Source organism: Lutra lutra, chromosome 3, assembly GCF_902655055.1.
Source record: "Lutra lutra chromosome 3, mLutLut1.2, whole genome shotgun sequence".
NCBI classification, from domain to species: domain Eukaryota; kingdom Metazoa; phylum Chordata; class Mammalia; order Carnivora; family Mustelidae; genus Lutra; species Lutra lutra.
Genome location: NC_062280.1, coordinates 45916731 through 45935393, shown reverse-complemented (window position 1 = coordinate 45935393; position 18663 = coordinate 45916731). Strand labels below are relative to the sequence as shown.

Genomic DNA, 18663 nt, shown 5'->3' with positions numbered 1-18663 from the left:
GCAGGACTTAGAGTGTGGGGAGATTGAAGAATGGGGCCCTGCTACGGGAGGGCAAGTGGCTGGTGGAGGGCCTGGGGGTTATGGGCCAAAGAGGTGGGAACCTGACAGAAAATGTCCAGAAATGAGACAGGTGCCAGCTGGGCCCAGAGGAAAGGCTCTCCAGCGGGAGGGCCAGACGGTTTCAGAAAGGAGCCTTCAAGGACTCGAACAGTGGGGAGAAGGTAAGCAGCCTCGGGTGGAGCTGAGCCAGGAGGCTGGGTGCAGGAGGCCCGCTCCCCCAGAGTCCTGCAGGACCCATCAGGAAATGCCACTCCTGCCAGGGCAGCATCTTGGCTGCCTGGAAGGTTCTCTAGCACGGGAGAGGAGCCCGTGGGCCCCGTGGTGTCATCAGTGGTGCCAAGGCACAGAACTAGGAAGCACCCGACCTCAGGGTCACCAGGACCTGGCCAGGTGGCCTCATGGCCAAGAGCAGTGTCAGCTATCACCGAGGCACTGACGTGGGCTCTGTCGCAAGCACACTGTGCAGCGTCCGTGGCCTACCCACATTCTAAGTGGCGGGGCTCTCTCCAGTTCAGGCCCTCCTCCTGTGTCTGGCCGGAGGCTCCGGGGTGCTCCAGCCGCCCCCAAGAGGCCTTTTGCCCCTGTGTCCTCTGAACTTGAGAAGTTGGCTGGAGAGAGGATAACCCATTTCCATGTTGCTGGGAGAGGCGGGCTCGAGCACACCAGCAGGAGAACGGACTGGGTCTCGGAGCTAGTTTCAAACTTGGTTAAAGACAGGTGATGAGGAACAAGAGACAAGTGCCCATGGGGCCTTCAGGGAAGTGTGAGGCAGGTAGGGCCCAGAGCTTTCCTAGCAGCTGACTTCATCGGTCCCTCCTGGGCCCAGGTCAGTGACAGGGTTGCCCCTTCTCAGGTCAGGCCGACATCACTGGTCCCTGAAGCCCCCTCTCCTGAAATGTCTTCCCATCGTTCTCATCCCTGTTTCTCCCCCGGCCCCGACACAGCCTTGGAATGTTTTTCATGTTCATTTCACTGTTGTGAAGAACATGTATGTTTATGTCGTTTACACCAAGGATATCCCAAATCATTGTTTCCTCTTTCTTTTCTACTAACCACTGTTTGAAACCCCATTCCCGTGGCTACAAGGACACCTAACCGACTACCTTCTCTCCCCCTGAGACCGGTTTTTAAAAATGTTTGAAGATTGTCCTAACCAGGAGTTCTACCGTCTGGTCCAGACATAGTAAAGTTGGCGATGATCTCAGGTGTTGCTAACAACCCTAATAGGGCATTTGAACATTGCTGTGTGAGTTGCCCTCCTGTTTTCGTGGAATCCAGAAATTTCTAAGCAGTTAGCGAGAAGGTCTGCGTGGTCACTGAGGTCATGCCACTTGGCACGGCTGGGCTGACAAGGGCTGCATGCACCGGAGGTGTGTGGGGCCCAGCCTTCACGGTTCCCTGGGGTCAGGGTATGTCTCCTGATTGCAGTCACCTGGAAACGGAGCCTGGTCAGGTGGCTGAGTGGTGCCTGGCGATGCTTGGAAGGGTTGAGAGAAGAGCCCTGTACTCCAGGCACGATGTGAGGAAACACCAGTGCCCTCCCTACACCTGCGGGCCTCCCAGCACGCCTGTCAGCAGCTGCCACAGTGGCCCTCATGCCTCAGCTGCCACCTTTTTCTGGACAGATGTGGCCTCACCTAGGTCCCAAAGCCCAGGAGGCCAGAGAGGGCCAGAGGCCAGGGGCGGGTGAGAGGAGCTGCGCTGCCACAGCCATGGGAGCTGTTTCTAGAACTGCTCCTCTGTGCAGAGCTCCCTGCTTACCACCCGCCCGGGGGTGCCTGAGAGCCCACCTTTCCACACTGTTTTGATCTTCGGTTGCTTGATAATGAGTCAAGTCAAGTATCTAGATGATTTACGTTATATAGACAGTATTGACTCTAATTTCAAAAAAATAGAACTCCAGTGTCTTCACAGAAGCTCATTTCCGTTGGTCTTGGGCACGCAGATGTGTCTGAAGTCCTCCTCACGGACCTGGGAGTTACCTGGGAGAAAGTGCCACGTTCCGTGTCGGGAAAGTCCGTGACGCAAGAAGAACCCGTCATGAGACTAGCCCTGGCGCCAGGGGCCACGTGGGGCCATGCACGTTTGTAAGGCTGGGCCTGTCAGGGCCGCTCACCGAGCTTCAGTCAATGCCCTAGGCCGTAAGGCCTCTTACAGGACATGGGACAAAGCAGGACCATCAGCAGCTTGGCAGCTCTGCCCTCTCCTGCCCCGGGCCTGCCCCCCAGCCCGTATTCTCCCTCCTGTTGGCTCCCTGCAGAGGGTCATGGTTGGAACTGGGCCAGCCCCTCGGGGGCCGCCCTCCTCAGCATTCCGCCTCCTGCCCGGCCAGCCCCCCATCCGCTCAGAGCTCTCTGTATTGCCATCCATGGGCTAGCTGTGAACACGAGGGCTTGGCGTTTGACGTGAGCACATGGCAGCGGGAGCCATGAATCCAGGCAGTGACCCGTCAGCCGGACATGGCATGGAGGAGGGCTGGGGGGTGGGGGGCACAGGGAGAAGCAGCATGAGGGGTGTTCAGAGGCAGTGGGGGAGGGGTGACCCCAGCGAGCGTGAGCATCACAGGAGCTGTGGGAGATTGCATGCCAGAGCCTGGTGCGCGACATGGCCCCCGGTGGCCTGGAGCCTGGTGTGGTCCCTGTCAAGAGTTGGGTTGAGGTAGGCACAGACCGGGTCCTGGGACCCAAGACCTCTTTCCTTCCTGGGCCCTAGCAGTGGGATTCCTGAGCATCGAGAGCAGGAACCGGTCTGGATCAGGCAGAAGGTGCTGGGAGTGGGCCTTCCCCCAGTGAGCACGCAGAGTCCGAAGCTGGCTTGAGGAACTTGCCTGGAGAGGCCTGGGGGCCATGGGGCAAGGTGTGGGGATCAGGGGGTAGCCCAGAAGCAGAGAGGCCCTCCTGGGTCAGCCCTGGCGGGGCAGCAGCCACACAAGCCAGAGCGTCACCCTTGTGGGGGAGCGGAGACTCTCCCCTGTGACAGGTGAGCTTTAGGCTGCTGTCAGCCAGCACAGGGTCACATTGAGGAAGAGGACAGTCCGTCTTTTTGTCCCCAAGGCACAGGGCTGAGACCTTTGGGAGAGAGGACTTGCCCCTATGTCTCTCCGGCTGGGGAAGGGCTCCTGGATGGCCAGCTCCAACATGGTTTCTTAGCTTCGTACCATCCAGGTGGACACAGAATGTTTATAAACGGGGAGGAGCTGTCACTCTTCACATCCCCGAGAGTGCCCTGGGTGTCTGAAGGGCTCACCAGAGCCTCAAAACCCGGGAGCGTCAGGGCCAGTGGGCCCACTCCCTGAGGAGCCAAGGTCACTTTTGTTAGCGAGATGTGCTGGGGACGCAGCCTTTTGGGTTGTTCCGAGGGATGTATGTGAGCTCCGGCTGGAAGGAGAGGCCCAGCTCTGGGGCCCATGCCTCGAAGGAGTGCTGCGGCCATGGAGAATTCCAGGTCTTTTCACAGGGGCTGTCTCTCCGCCCAAGCCATTCTGCCAACCCCCACACTGGGGCAGCCCCCGCAGCCGACCACACAGTGATGGGTTGGTACCCTTGGAACCAGTTTGCCCCTCAGTCCGTGGATACATGGTCCGTAAGTGCCGCATGGGCACCCCGTTTCCAGAGCCCATGTGCTCCATGGAGGCAGGGCCTCTGTGACCTTGCTCTCCTGACCTTGGCTGTACTTCTCCCTGCAGGCTCGCTAACGTCGGTGTTCGTCAGGCTGCCCTGCGGTGGTGTTGGGGTAAGTATTTCTTTAATGTGTAAATAATGTCCTGTTTGTTCTCGGGATCCCAGCGGCCACAGAAGTCTCTGCCCTGTTTTCCGAGGAGTGGATGATTGATGCCAGGTGTTTTCCATAAACAGGGTCTGGCAGGCGGGGCTGCCCCACGCTCCCACGTGTGGCTTCAAAGGCCTGGGGGCTTGGGAGCATCTGGGGGACCGGACCTGGGCACCATCCTCCGGGAAGGTCGTCCGGCCCCCACGCTCACCTCGGGAAACGGGATCTGGTTTGTGGGGTCCCCTCCTCACCTACGGAGAAATGGCCTGCCCGTCGCTCAGTCCAGGGGTCTGTCCTGCAGTAGAGCAAGGGGGTGGGTGGTCCCAGCGCACACCCCCCACCCCTGCTGGCCCAAAGCCCCAGCTGAAGCTCAGGACATGGGGGCACAGTGCGTTTGGGCCATGTGCAGTGTGCAGAGCTGCTCACCAGGCTGAGCCTGCTGCTTTTCCACGAGCAGTGATGCCCTTAAGCAGACCTGCTCAGGCAGACCCTTAGGAGGACCGGTGTCCTGTGCCCAGCTTTCCCTGACCCAGTTGTGGGCGCCAACCTGGGAAGGATGCTCCAGGCTGGGCATCCACCCCTGCCGGGGCACAGCCAAGGTCAGGCGGCCCTAGCCAGAGTTCCTTGTTAAGGGAGAGAGGCCAGAGCAGGCCCCAGGACCTGTTCTTCGAAGTTCTATGGCGCAGGCGAGGGTGCGGCCAGCCACGGAGAGGCAAGGCAGGACAGACGGCGCGGACGGCGAGGCCGCCTGGGTTGGGGCTGTGCAGCGGCAGAGCGCGTGCCTAATTACAGATGGCGGGGTGAGGCTGAAGGTCTGGATTCTGTTATGGAAATGAAACAAAATTGTTTTCTTCCTGAGTCTTTACAAAACTCGCTGCTTTGAAAATTATCCCGTCAGAAAGAGAACAAACGGCATTTACTCATACTGCCACCAAGACCCCTAGAGTTATTTTATTTTGTATTGTAAGTAGGCTGCAATCTCTTAATTCGGGGCAAATTTTTGGCCAGACTTGAAAAGGCTTGGATTCGGCTGCCCTGCAGCCAGTGTGCTGGGAAAGGCAGGATTTATAATTTGCAAATGAAAGCTATAGTCAGGCCTAGGGCCTGGAGCCAGGCAGCCCCCCAACCCCACCCGCAGCGTGAGTCCCGAGCCCAGCCCCGGCAAACTGACCCATACCCACCTTCACATCCAGGCGCAGACGTGCTCCAGAGCAGGGAGATTGGGGGACATCTCACCAAGGCCAGCCGGGCGGATGAATTAGTGGACCATATGAGCCACAGCGTGTTTCAGGGACTGTCCTCTCGTGGTGGTTTTCCGTCATCACCTGTACGGAGAGGGCGGAGAAGCACAGTGCTCATGGGAGGGTACCATGTCCCCCATGTGGGGGGCCGCCCCGGGGGGTCAGGAAAGCAAAGTAGAGCCCAGGAGCCAAAGTGTGGTTGGGAGCGTGGGCGCTCTGGGTAGTGACATGGATGGAGAGGCTGTTCCGCTTTTCCTGGAAGTTACTTTGATTTAGCATTTCAGGTTTGGGGTATCTTTTTCTCTTTAACTGAGCTAAGGAGAGGCTTTGGATCACTATAACTTTTTTTCAAAGCAAATAAAAGAAACTTCCTCTTTGCTCACCTCCTCATGGTCCCTAGTTTCCCCTTCAGGGGACTTGGTGTGGTTGGATTCCCCTCCCTGCCAGGGGTGTGGCCTTTTGCTGGCCCTGGGTGCCCTGGGGCTGTGCCCCCAGCTCCGTGGCTCCCTGAGGGCCATGATATGCCCAGAATTGGCGACCCCAGGTGCAGCCCTTGTAAATATCTGCAGAAGCGGCCTCAGTATTTCCTCCTCCTGTTCATAGCGTTGCTGTGGGGAAGCGTGGAGCTGGCCTTTGCTCTTTCCTCTGGTTGCCGCTCCTGCATTAGCGCCCAGTCGTACTGCCACTGTGGCCCTTCCGGAGCCTCATGCCCCTGGCACTCAGGGCTGTACCCCAGCCATCCTGGGCCGGGCCAGCAGGGAGCTGGTGGCCAGCTGCTGGAGGACTCCAGCCCTGAAGCCTCGGGATGTCTTGATGGGTTTTCTGAGGACAGTGACAGCCTGGGACCCGGTCACGCACTCTAGGCAGGACATCGTGGGGCTCTTTCTGCCGTGGAGTCAAGCACAGAGAGCCGTCAAAGCATGTGGAGACTGTCCAGCCTCCCTCCCAAAATCCTCACGTTCTAGGGAGAAATCATCTGGGTAGGTTCGTGTAAACTGCCTTCAGTCCTCAGGGGTGCAGCCTCTGGCCGGCCTGCCCCAGACGTCCTCACCCTCCTGGAAGGCACAGCAGCTGGTGGGACCCTCGCCCCACCTGCCACTCCTGCCCAAGGACTGTCACCTTCGAAGTTACCGAGCGGGTTCTGCAGCTGAATTAGCTGGCCCAGGACAGTCGTGTTCAAATGGCTACTTTCGTGAATAGCAGTCCAGTGCATTACACCAGAAGCCAGGCTTTGAAAGTTGAATATTAATGCTGGGGAGAGTCGGCAAAGTGCAGAGCAATCTTTGGACATTTGGAAACTATTTAAAGAACACAGAGGTTTGGTCATTGAAAAGCATAGCCCTCACAGAGTACCGTTCCTCCGGAAATGGCTTGAACCCCTCATAAATGTATTTTCAGTCATCTTGCTTTGAAGATGAGGCTTCAAGCATTCACTGCAGGAAATCCGTCCGCCCCGCATAATGACCCATGTCTCTGCCAGGTGGGCAGGGGCCCGTGGGCTTCTGGACGGACCTATGCAGGCACAGGCTTGGCTGCGTCACCTCTGCGTGGGGCTGCCTCGTCCCTGTCATCCCGGAGCGTTCAGTGCCCAGAGGATGTTGATTTGGGAAGGAGGGGCTCTCACGTAGACTCGGCGGACTCCGTGTTACAGGCAACCAGCCTGTGAACGCACGGCCCCTTGGAACCTTCGCTGGGCTGGGTGCATCCCCACGAAGGGCACGTGAGCCTGGCCAAGCCTCTGGCGCCCCATAGTGGGAGGTGGTGCCCGGGTGCCCTTGACCTGGCACCCAGGGTGGCGTGCTTCATCTGGACCGTCCAGTCCTGCCCCCGCTGACTTGCAGAACTGCCTGCCGAAGTTTCTCGGTCCTTAACACCCACAGTAGCCAGAGCTCTGAAAGAAATCTAATGTGCCTAAGTAAACAAACACGCCAAAACACAAACAAATTACCTGGTGCATCTGTGCCATACACATCTCTGGGTCTGAGGTGGGGCGGCCCCCTAGGAGGGCCCCAGAGGGCCCGTTCCCCCGCGCCTATCCCATTCTTGCGCCAGCACGCTCGTCCCACAGCCGGAGCGGCGTTTCAGAGTCAGTGTGAAGTGCAGCCGTCCTTCGGGAAGGCCCGATTCCCACTGTGCTTGCATTTCCCTCTGCAGAGATGGAAAGCTCCTTGTGCTCGCGGCGAAACCAGACACACGAGGGGCTTGGTGACCATGACGCCAATGCTCTGCAAGGACAGCAGGGAGCCCTCGGGAAGGGCATGTTTCATTCCTGCTGTGTTTAGGGTTCTTACCCTATTTAGTAATTTTTGGCCTATTTTCAAATAGGTGGGCGTGTGGCGCCATCAGCATGCTGGGATCTCAGAGGTGGCGCACACGGGCTTGGCGAGCCCCCAACTGTGCGGCCCCTGTAGGAGTGGGGGCAGGGGTGGCGGCCGCGATGCCACCTCAGGCAGGACCCTTGTCTCGGCAGGTGGACAGCGACACGATATGGAACGAGGTGCACTCGTCGGGGGCGGCCCGGCTGGCCGTGGGCTGCGTGCTCGAGCTGGTCTTCAAGGTGGCCACAGGGGAGCTGAAGGTCGGTGAGCACCCTGCAGATCTGAGCCTGGAGAGGAACCTTCCAGGGGCTTCCTGGGCTGGGGGACAGTAATGGGGAGGACAGCTCCTGTCCCAGGGCAGAGGTGGGCCCTGCGGATCCACAGGACCACTCCCCATGTTTGTGGCGTCCACGGGATGGCGCGGCAGCTCACGGGGGTGGGGTCTTGGGAACACCTGATGCTCTCACCACTGCTGATCCCCGGGAGACTTTGTGTATGAGTGTGTCATCGCCGCTGACTGTAGTAGACGTGCAGACTGAGAAAGGGAAACTAACAGTAATGTCCATCCAAGCGGACGAGCTGCCGTCCCAGACCCGCTTCTGCCTCTGTCTCTGTCTCTGGGGCCCGTCATTCCGCAGAGGCACATAAAGGAACCTGGCCCGACTCAGGGAGAGGGAGGGTGTCTGTACCGCTGTCTCGGACAACCGTGGAGATGCTTCTTGGTGCCCCACCGCTGGTCCTCACGTAGCAGTGTGGACCCCGAAACAGCCGTGGTGAAGCCCACTGGGTATAGCAGGCTGACGGGAGCTCTTGTCCACACCAGACGTTTGCAACACGGCATCCTCCCCGTTGGGAAATACGGGGCTTGTGAATTCTGTAGCTCTTCCAGCAGCCCAGCCCCATCCTGTTACAGTGTCAGGAATCACTGATTCTTGAGACTGTTAGTAGCAGCGCGCTTCTCGTCAGAAGGGTCCCCTGAGGGTCAGGAGGGGCTCAGGACGCACGTCTGCCCAGCTTCTCATCTTCACAGGGAAGATCAAGTCTGGCCCCTGTTGACACCCATGGGCTCTCCCCACACGCACTTCGCCTTCATTCGCTTGAGGGGTCAGGTGCGCGTTCACGGGTGGGGACTCGATGAAATCAGTCACGGTCCCCACCGCATCAGAGGCTCCCCCCGGGAACTGCATTTCCCCTGCAGAAGCATGCTGGGGAAACACTCTGGACCCCTCCCCCACACCAGCAGTCCACCGCGCTGCCTGGCACCCGGGCGAGAAGGGCAGACTGAGTCAGGGTGGTTAGGAGAACAGGCCCCTGCAGGGGCACGGGGACCCCCTGAGGGTCTGCAGCCCGCACTCCGAGAACCACTGTGTGGGGCTTGTGCACAGGGATGGGCTGGTGCTGCAGCGTTGTGGGTGCAGAAGGTGGGGCCCCATATGCCTGTCCCTCACCCTACCTCCCAGAGCTGGCCCTGCGGCCGGCTGAGCACCACTGCCCGTTCTCAAAGGTCAGCTGGCCCTGGGGGCGCCGTGGCCAGCCGCGACCACACAGCTTCCTGCTAGTGAGATGAGAGATGCCCACTGAAGTCATTTTCATGGCAAGGGCTAAGAGCGGTTTACAGACAGCCCTTTAAAGCATCAGTGGCTTCAAGGTCCTGGGGAGGGGCAGCTTCTCCAGCCTCTGAGAGCCTCCAAGCTGCTGCTTCTGACTAAACGGGTTGCTTGTTTTCTATGGTTCAAGTTAAGGCCAAATGCGGGCAGGAGTGTGCCTGTGTCTTTGTTTGAACCTGCCAGCAGTCCACTCTGTGCTCATTTTCTCACTGACGTGAACCCCTCTTCCTCCCTGTTTCCCCCCACCTGGTGTCGTGTGCAGAATGGCTTTGCCGTGGTCCGTCCTCCAGGACATCACGCGGAGGAGAGCACACCAATGTAAGTAGACACATGGCCGTGGCGGGCCGGGGTGCTGGGTTCTGATTCCCCTTCTCAAAGGGCTGGGCTACACGTGAAAACGTGGCTCCAGAGCCTGCGGGTTACGATTTCTAATCGAACCAGGAACTTGCAAACATCAGTCTGGAGAAGTCTCCTCAGCCCTCCCTCTGTTATAAAAAATTGGGTAGAGACTTAAATTGCCCTAGAACAAGTTCATGTGGTACATCATTGTTCTAGAACATTCTGACCAAACCCCATGTGGCCGTCCAGCTAACCTGCTTATGGTCTGGTACAGCTGAGGCTGACCTGGCTCTGGGTGGGATTCTGATAGCCCTACTGTGCGTGCACCTGTGGAGCTGGCGAGGCAGCAAATGTGGCATGCGGATTGCCCCGGGGAGAGGCACTGACGGGTGGGGACCCGCCTGGGACAGGGTCCCAGAGACCTGACTCTGGGCCTCACCAGCTGTGCACCAAGTACCTGGGTGCCTGGAGGTGGGCAATACCCGGCTTCTTATGGGATCTGTGAAACCAGTCCAGCGAGCAGGACGGGCACTGTGGGAGGTGGGAGAGGTGACATCTGGGCTCTCCCCTGAGGAATGAGTAGCTGTGGGTCAGACGGCAAAGCAAGGACCGTGCAGACGGAGCTCAGCTGGGAAACCAGGAGTACAGGGAGGGGACTCTGGAGCCCGGTCAGGAGCGGCCAGAACCAGGCTGAGGAACCGCAGGCTGAACCTGCATTCCTGAAGGAGCTGGGACTTTGGCTCCCGGGCAGGCAGGAGCCCTCTGTCCTCTGCATCCGGAAGTGAGGGCATTGGACCGTGGTTTGAGCAAGGACTCTCCTCTCCAGCGAGGCGGGGGTGCATGTGAGCTCCGAGAGCTGCTTCGGGTTAGATTGTGCTGCTTTCCCTGAGAAACCCTGGGGCTCGGTGACGCCATGACTCAGAACCCTCTCTGCGGTTAGGGACAGGCTCCTGTGTGCATCCTTCCTCTGAAGGCAGCTTTCTCATTTGATTCTAAGTTGTTGGATATTCTGGAGCAGGAACCCAAATGGACCCAGACGGAGCACAAAGGAGCATGTTGGGGAAGCTGTTGGCGTGTTTGGGATGCACGTGCCCTTGCTGCTGTGGGTTTCAGCAGCTCAGAGCCTGTCATCCCACTGTGGGGGGCTTGCAGGTTGCTTGCCTGGGTTCCCAAAACAAAACCACCCAGGTTTCCCTGTTTCTGCAGTAATTCAGGCAAGGGGAATGGTCAGGATTAGAAGATTGTCGGTTTTACTCGAATCCCATTGTTGGCGTGTTTTTGCACTCTTGAAGAAGAGGATTCTGCTGTTGCTCACGGGAGTGACATGTGCTCACCGTTGCACGTCTGCGTGCCCAGGCAGATAAGCAGGAAGCAGTTTGGATAGGTGACCTCGTGCCTGGGGAGCGCAGCGCCCCACGGAGGCTGGTCAGCGAGCGGCTGCCAAGCGATCCGGGCCAGGGAGTGGGGTGCGCATGTACATCGTGGAGTGGCTTTCTCACCACGGGGCATGACCATGTGCGTGAGGTGGGGGGGAGGACATGGGGGGGGCCCATCTGTCGATTGGTAGTGTCGATTGAGGGAGCTGTGCCTTCAGCAGACAGTCTTGAACTCTCCTGGGCCTGCAGACGGTTCTGCCGCACATTATGTGAAGACCAGTGAGAGCCCATCTTCTCCTTCTGTCTCCGCTCACCTGCAGGGGCTTCTGCTATTTTAACTCCGTGGCCATCGCAGCTAAGCTTCTCCAGCAGCGGCTGGACGTGAGCAAGACCCTCATAGTGGACTGGGTGAGTGGGGCCTGTTCCCCAAGAGGGGCGGGGGTTGGGGAGCCCATGCGCTTCCCCATGCAGTTAGCATCCCATGTGCAGACAAGAGGTGGGCTTTCTGCTTCCATCAGCATTAGATTTGGAGACCTTAACTTTCTGGAAACTACCTGAAATGTAGAAAACAAAAGCTCAAACCTGTCACGAGGCCTCCTCACATCCATCAGCTGGTCCTGCCGGTAGCTGGGCCTGGAAGTGTCTGGAAATGGGCCTGTGGTTGAGAGAAGCAACAGAAGGAGGATCCTTGGCGAGACCTTGTTGAGAGGAGGCTTGTTGGGGGGGTGTGGGGGGTAGCTGTGACAGCTACGAACTCACGTGTCCATGTCCACCTCTCACACTCCAGATGTGGTGGCACTGTGTGTCTCAGTCCCTCCTGGCAGAAATGGCCTTCCCACTTCAGCCCGGTGACCCCTTCATGCTCTTAGCCTCTTTTCCGTTTTCCTGTGGTGATGTTGCTTCTCATGGTCCCCCTGCCCCAAGAGGGTGAACTCTAGTTTACAAACACTGTGTCTAGTATCTGAACTCCCAAAACAAGCCTCCAGCTTCTGACATTGGGAATGGACACCAAAAGGGTTCATTTTATTTTTTTTCCCTATTCAGTTCAGTCTTTATGATTTGATAATTGCCTCAAGGGGAAAAGAAAGCAGATGCCCAGGAAGGATTATCCCACGTACTACAGGGTCCTTCTCCATTTGGGAAATGCCACACAGCCCGGCATACCCAGTAAGCTCCAGTGCTGGGCACTGGGCATGGGGCCCTGAGGTGGCTGAGGCCCAGGGGCACCAGGGAAATCTGCCCAGCATTGGCCCTCAGTGGGCTGGAACCTTTGTCCCCGTGAGCCTGGCGTCAAGTGCAGTACAGTCCATGAGCACGTGACTCACAACAGCTCGTCCCAGCGCACACTGTGGCCTGGTGGAAGTCGGTGGTCCTAGGAGAGGAAGACCGGCTAGGACACACCTGGGGCCTGTTCCTTTGGTCCCCTCATCCCCGCTCCCTCTAGGCCCTGCTGGAGGTATGTGCCGGTGCTGAGTCTGCTCTACCCACTCTTGTAGGATGTGCACCACGGGAATGGGACCCAGCAGGCCTTCTACAGCGACCCGAACGTCCTGTACATCTCCCTCCACCGCTATGATGACGGGAATTTCTTTCCAGGCAGCGGGGCTCCAGACGAGGTAAGCAGGGGCTGCCTGCTGGTGCACCGGCCCATCGGAGGGGCCGAGGTGGGGCTGCCTGGGACATAAGAGCACCAGGATGCCCAGCCCTGCACACACACGAGCCCCGGCCTCCTGCTCACGCTCACTGCACACCGTCTCCGGCAGCGGTCAGATGGTATTCTGTCATGTGTGTGCGCTCAGCCTTTATTTTGTCTGAAGTTCAAAGACAGCCCAGTCCTGATTTCTGACTCTAATCTAGGCAGACCGAGAGTAGGCATGGGGCACCCCCCGCCATTCCTCTGGGCCCCCGGGCTTGTCCATCCCTCAGGGGGGGCGCCAGTGCTGTCCTGTACCTGTCTGGGGCCACACGGGAGGGGGGATTGGGCTCAGAGCATCCTCCATGACACCGGATCCCCCCACAGAGCCTGCCCTCCCTGAACAAAGGGGCCCCAGCACCCAGGGGAAGGGTGTCCACAGATTCTGGGTCTTACTTCTTGGAATGAAATAGAGAAGGATGGCCTCATTCATGGTTTTCTCTGGGTGCCCCCCATGGGCATCTGCAAGGCCCCGCTGTCGGTCTTCCCACGCTGCTGGGCAGCTCCCTGAGCTCCCCAACTTGCGAGTGGCCGACAGCCCCACATTCTGTGACCACGCTCCACTGGGGAAGTCTGCAAGTTAAAGGCCATGGGGGCTCTGCTGTGGGCCCTGAGGGTCGGGTGCCCTGATGGGTCTCCGGACAAGGGTCCGTGATGGGAGCTTCTCTCTTCCACGCAGGTGGGCACGGGGCCAGGCGTGGGCTTCAATGTCAACATGGCTTTCACTGGTGGCCTTGACCCTCCCATGGGAGATGCGGAGTACTTGGCGGCCTTCAGGTGAGTGTCCTGACTTTCTGTCCCGCAGGGTAGTCACAAAGCAATCGAGTGCCGCTGCCTCGTCCCCAGCTCTTGCTCCGTTTTCCTGATGTTCTCCAGCCTTGCTCTCTTCTTCCTGCATACGCGGACACATCTGGGGCCGTGGCTCCAGTCCTCCTCATGGTGCCCAGCAGACATGGGCATCTGCACAGTTTAGAGAGATGGGCTCTGGGGTGATGCACACGGCTCTGTGGACACGTGTGTATGTGTGTCTGCGGATACGTGTGCACGTGGCCATACATGTGGAGGCATGCGTGCAGGTGTGCCCACGTGTGCACGTGCGTGTCTCTGGTGGTGCGACTCCATTCAGGGACTGGTCTGTGAGCGTTCTGCTGGAGCCATGGCCCCCTGCTCTGTGGGGACCTCTGTGGGCCACAGGAGCCCTCCTGGCTCCTGTCTAAACTCAGCATGGTGGTTGGCTTTGAGCACACGGGTTGCTCTGTGGATGGAAGTTCCCTTCCCAGCTGCTCCGTGGCTCACAGAAGCAACAGCTCAGGGGTGACGAGGCTGGGGCAGGAGGGTAGCCTCTTGGGCAGGGCGGCCGTGTTCCCAGGTCGGAGCCCAGCACCACCCTAACTGCTTCTCTGCCGGGATCGTCCCCTGCATCACTTTTCCTCTCATCTCATTGGTTTAACATTGATGGTTCTTCTTATTCCTGATCAGAAGGAATATAATTCTGGCAGTTGCTTGTCTAATTTAAGGGAGAGGGACGCCCCCAAACGGTACAACATCTGGAAGTTCACCAGTATACACGGTCGCCTGCCAGCAACTTGAGGTCCAGATGGTGCAGCACCAGCAGCGGGGTCCTCCCGGCTGTCCAGGGGCACCCTGCGGCCAGCACCCCTTTATCCTATCCCCGCCCAAGAGGTGGAAGCCCTGTGGGGATGAGGCAGCCTGGGGCACCACGGGGCCAGCTTTGGCATGGGCAGAGGGTGGCGCTGTGCTAGGACTGGGATACAGTGTTGGGGGTGGGGGGCTCTGCATGCTCACAGCCGGGCTTCCACAGGACCACATCCCTTAGGTGCTCTGGTCCCAGCATGGGAACGCCTGGCTCCGGGAGGTCGTCCTTCAGCCCCAGGGACCCCCCCCCCGCCATCCCAGACCCCCGCCCTGGGCCAGGCTTTAAGATGAACCCTTCGCTCTGAGTTGCTGTTGACATTCTGTTTTCATCTTTTGCCAAGCGTGTAGACGATGATACCTTATCAAATGAACTTTGTAAAGCTAAAATAGCTCCTTTGAAAAGGAAAATTGTTTCAGGATTGGGGTTTTTTTTATTGATTTTAATGTAAAATAGCACTTTGAAGTTTACAATTTATGGTTCCCTGGGTATCGATCGATGGGGGAAGAAGGGTCAGGATCCGCTTTCCCCTTTCTTCTGTGCTTCTCCCCCTGGTCGGGGGGTCCCCCGGGGACATTGTGTGCCTCGGGGGCAGCACCTTGTTACTCAGACCCGTTGCCTGCCACGTTGCATTTCAGGAGATCAAGCCTGAGATGAAGAAGAGATAAGAAAGGTGCTCCTAATGAAATCCAGAAGGAGCGGCACTTTCTCCCCAGGCTCAGATCGAGGAGAAACGGCGAACCTAATTCAAACCAGCGTGCCGTCAGACGGGCTTTGAAGTCTGCCGAGCCCAGGCGAGGGCTCTAGGCGGACAGACAGCACGGTGCACTCTCAGCCCTCGCCTGCCTGCCATCTGGGGGCGAGCAGGTCGCCCGTGCCGTCAGGAAATGACACTGGGATTACGTGTGCTTCTAAATCGCGACTTTCATTTAAATGTGATTTTATAAAGTTTATCAAAGATGTCAGAGAAACTGGATATTTGGAAGTGGTAACTTTAATCTTTGAATGCACTGAGATTTGCCTTTAAATTGAGCAGCCGAGCAGATTGATTTCACATCCCCCAACCTTTCAAGCATGACCTAAAGATTGATGCTGTTTGAACTTCTGTTACTTCCATAAGGTGTTTTGGGGGGTTAGGGAAGCTTTTTTTTTTTTTTTTTTTTTTTAAACAAAAAACAAAAATATTTTTTTGTTGTCGTGGTGAAATGCACAGAATGCTTCCTGTCTTAGCCTCGTGGCACATGCTGTTCAGCGGCGCTCACAGCACCCAGGCCAGTCCTTAGAGGCTCCGCCTCCCGTCTGGGACATGCCGTTGTGAAGACATCGGATGCCAACCCTTGGACTTCATTTACCAAAGGCAGTTACGTCTCTCGAAGGGCATCCAAGTCTTTTCCCATGTGGACGTTTTACCCAGGACGTCCCATGGTGATTCGAAGCAGAGTGCGTGCACACGTCCAGCCCCTTCCTGGAGGGTGGCGCAGCGGTGGGACGGAGCAGACCAGTGCAGTGATGGGGTGCTGGGACACCTGCCACGGCAGGACAGAAGCTTCCTGGCTGAATCCTGGAGGAATGAGCCCGGGACAGGGTGTTAGGCCTCCCCATGGGAGGAGCCCTGCAGGTGTGATCCTGTGGGCATGTGGGGCCATCTCTGGGGAAGAGAACCGTGGTCCTGCCCATCAGGGAGCATGTCAGGGGCTCTGCCGAGGCGACCAACATCTGGCCGTTCCATAGCTATCTAGTGGGAGCTTTTGGGGGGACTCGGGTCCTAAACACTTGTTGCTTGGAGTTGAGTTCATCAGGGAAAGTCCTGCCAAGAGTGGGGCAGGAACCACGGAGGGAACCTGGGGATACTGAGGCAGAGAACCCGTGGGCATGTGGGGCCACCTCTGGGGACATGGGCATGTGTCCCAGCACCCCATCACTGCACTGGCCTGCCAGATTGTGTTCCTAGCAAGATGAGGGGAGCAGCTGGGAGAGGCCTGGGCTGTGGCATCCGGCCCGGGAGAGACTGCTCCTTGGGCCAGTCGTGGGTCTGTGGGAAGGCCTCAGCAGCCAGCACTGCCCCTGCTGTTCATTCCTGGTGGGGGGGGGTGGCAGGGAGAGAGGAGGGACGCCCCAGCATCACCAGGGCTGGGTGAGCACTGCACAGAGAGCCGGGAGGCATTTGGGGCCAGGGGCCATCGGGGGTGTGGGGTTGGGGCATAGAGGAAATGGGTTGGCCGAGGGCCTGGCCCAGTATCTGGCCTTGCCCTGGGGGCCTACTCAGTCTCACCATCCATAGTGCCCATGGGGTGGACAGGATGATGGGTATCACTGTCGGGGGCAGCCAGAACACAGTGCTGGGTTCCCATTTCTGTCTGTGTTCTGACTCGCTGGAATCTTTGGTGGGCCTGGTGGCCCTGGTGATGTGGCGCTCCCAGGGCCTCACAGCCATGCTGCTCAGAGGCTGGGCCCACTATGCAGGTCGCAGACTGAGATCAAACACGCCAGCCCCTCCCGGACCTGGAAGCAAGGGTTTGCACAGCACACAACAGGAGGAGTTCCCGGTTATCAAATGCTGTGGTTCTTAAGGTTGTGCCGTCAGCCACCGAGGGTGCCAGTCCCCTGGGAGACGGGGTCCGTCCGTTCAGGAGCGGCGGTCATCCATCCGCTGGGCGGTTCCACCTCCCGTTAACTCTCCAGCTGCAGACGCCAAGCTGCGGCCTCTGCCGTGTGGGCTCTCCTGCGCCTCATGATAGGAAAGGTTTGTTGGCCAGCGGTGTGGACCATGGGACCAGGGCCCTCGGAGGCCCTGGTCTGCCCTCCCACGCCCCCCAGGTGCTCTCTGGCATGGGTGGGCACAGCCCCGACGACAGCACCATGGGCCTAGTGGCCTCCGATAACCATGAGTTTGGTGCACTTTGTGCTGGGCCCAGGTTGGGAGACAAATCAAAAGGCCATTTCCTTCCAGAAACTGAAACCAACTGTTGAACAGGTGACTGCATTCAGACTCCCTGTGGTTTTGGAGACACGTTCGTGCACCCTGCATACTCTGATGTCTGCTGGTGGCTTATGAAAAACCTGCTGTTAGCTTGCGTGCCCCATGAACGTGCCCAGCACTATCACGGCCGTGGAACAGCCCCAGACTGACAGTGGGCGCACGTCTGATTCGCAAATGGTGCTCATGCCACCCCATCTGTCGTGCCAGCTCGCACCCATCCTGGACACACGGCCTTCCTCCGTGGAGGTGCATGGCGTGGCCCGTGAGCTACAGGGGTAAGGGGTGGGCTGTGTCCGTGCAGAGCACACCAGCTGCCAGCCCCGACAAGGCCAAGGAAGGGAGTGGGCAGTGTCCCGGGGCTGCTCCCAGGAGGAGCAAGCAGACAGGCCCAGGCTCTGTCCCTCAGACTGCTCTGTCCCCTGAGCGCCCGCCCCACAGCCAGGACACACAGAGGGGGACTCGGGACACAATGGTGGTGTTGATGGTGGTATTCCTGAGAGCTGTGTGATATCTGCTTTCCTATGGTAAGGGCTGCACCAAGTATGGATACCAGCCCATCTCCTCCTGCCTCTCAGAGGACAGTGGACGGTCTGCTGCCTTGGGGAGCTCTCACCCACCCACTCTGGCCCCAGGCTGCCCTGTGGGAGGTCTGAGATGGCCCCACAGAAACACTGCCTTTAAAGTGATGGTTTGAGAGAAGGGCTGCTGTAAACATTTAGATCTCTTATCACAGACTAAGTTCTTTGTTAAAATTTTGTTTTAGAAATAAAAGGCAAGGGAGGCCAGATTCACATTTCCTTTGTGACATCTCTGAAGTGTGGGGGTCCTGAGCGGGATGATGACATGGGGTTTCAAGAAGTCCAGCGGGATCAGCCACGTCCAGCCCCCTTCTTGTAGGTGAAGAAGCAGAGTCCCTCCAGGGGCAGTGACATTTCTCAGGGCTCCCGAAAACTGGCCTGGAGACCGCTCTGCGCACCCGGCTCTCAGCAGCCCTGCAGCCCTTCTCAGCCTCCACAAGTGACTGAGAGGACAACCCGGAGGCTTCCAAACCAGGAAACTGGAGTGTGTGTGCGCACATGAGCAGCTTGTGCTTGTGCGTGGCTGGTGGGCCCGTGGCCTGCTCGTGCACACAGACACGGGCTTTCACGTGTTGTTTTGATTGGCTTCGCGGCCATGCCACACAGCAAGTGTAGACGCCAGGGGCTCTCTTGGGGCTAACTTCCTCTAATGATGATTTTAACAGGGCTATTTTTGTAATTCTGTGGGGGGATTAGAAACGGACTAGCCCGGAGGTCCTTCGGAGAACTAGGCCCATCGCATGTGCTCGCTGCAAAAGCAGAGGCGCTTTGGGAATGAGCCGGTGTCTAAACAGGCATGTGTGGTTGTCACGGAAGGAAGGTCTTGGTGGTGAGATCACACCAAACGCAGGGCTGAAACCATTCTTCTGCCTGAAGACGAAGTCTCTGTGACAGGAACTACATTAAAATAATCAAAGGACCCTCTGTCTGGAAGGGCATGGGCAAGTGTAGACCAGACCTGCTGGCCATTGGGTGCCACCGAGGGAAAACGGGGCCTCCCGCAGGAAGGCAGGCCGCGTTTCCAGCCGCAGGGTGAACCTTCCCCGGCT

At 58.3% G+C, this 18663-nt stretch overlaps 1 protein-coding gene across 8 annotated transcripts in view; it reads left to right on the top strand.

Annotated features, from left to right (window-relative positions):
- The window catches only part of HDAC4 (histone deacetylase 4), a 284239-nt gene that overhangs the window by 244729 nt on the left and 20847 nt on the right, over positions 1–18663 (top strand). For 7 of the 8 annotated variants that reach the window (XM_047721543.1, XM_047721544.1, XM_047721545.1 and 4 more), the window contains 6 exons: positions 3746–3792; positions 7540–7647; positions 9257–9312; positions 11030–11117; positions 12206–12325; positions 13082–13179. In XM_047721543.1, coding sequence (XP_047577499.1) covers positions 3746–3792; positions 7540–7647; positions 9257–9312; positions 11030–11117; positions 12206–12325; positions 13082–13179 — 517 coding nt within the window. Of the gene's footprint in view, positions 1–3745; positions 3793–7539; positions 7648–9256; positions 9313–11029; positions 11118–12205; positions 12326–13081; positions 13180–14694; positions 15210–18663 lie in introns of those variants that run through there. The other variant, XM_047721546.1, reaches the window with a different exon arrangement.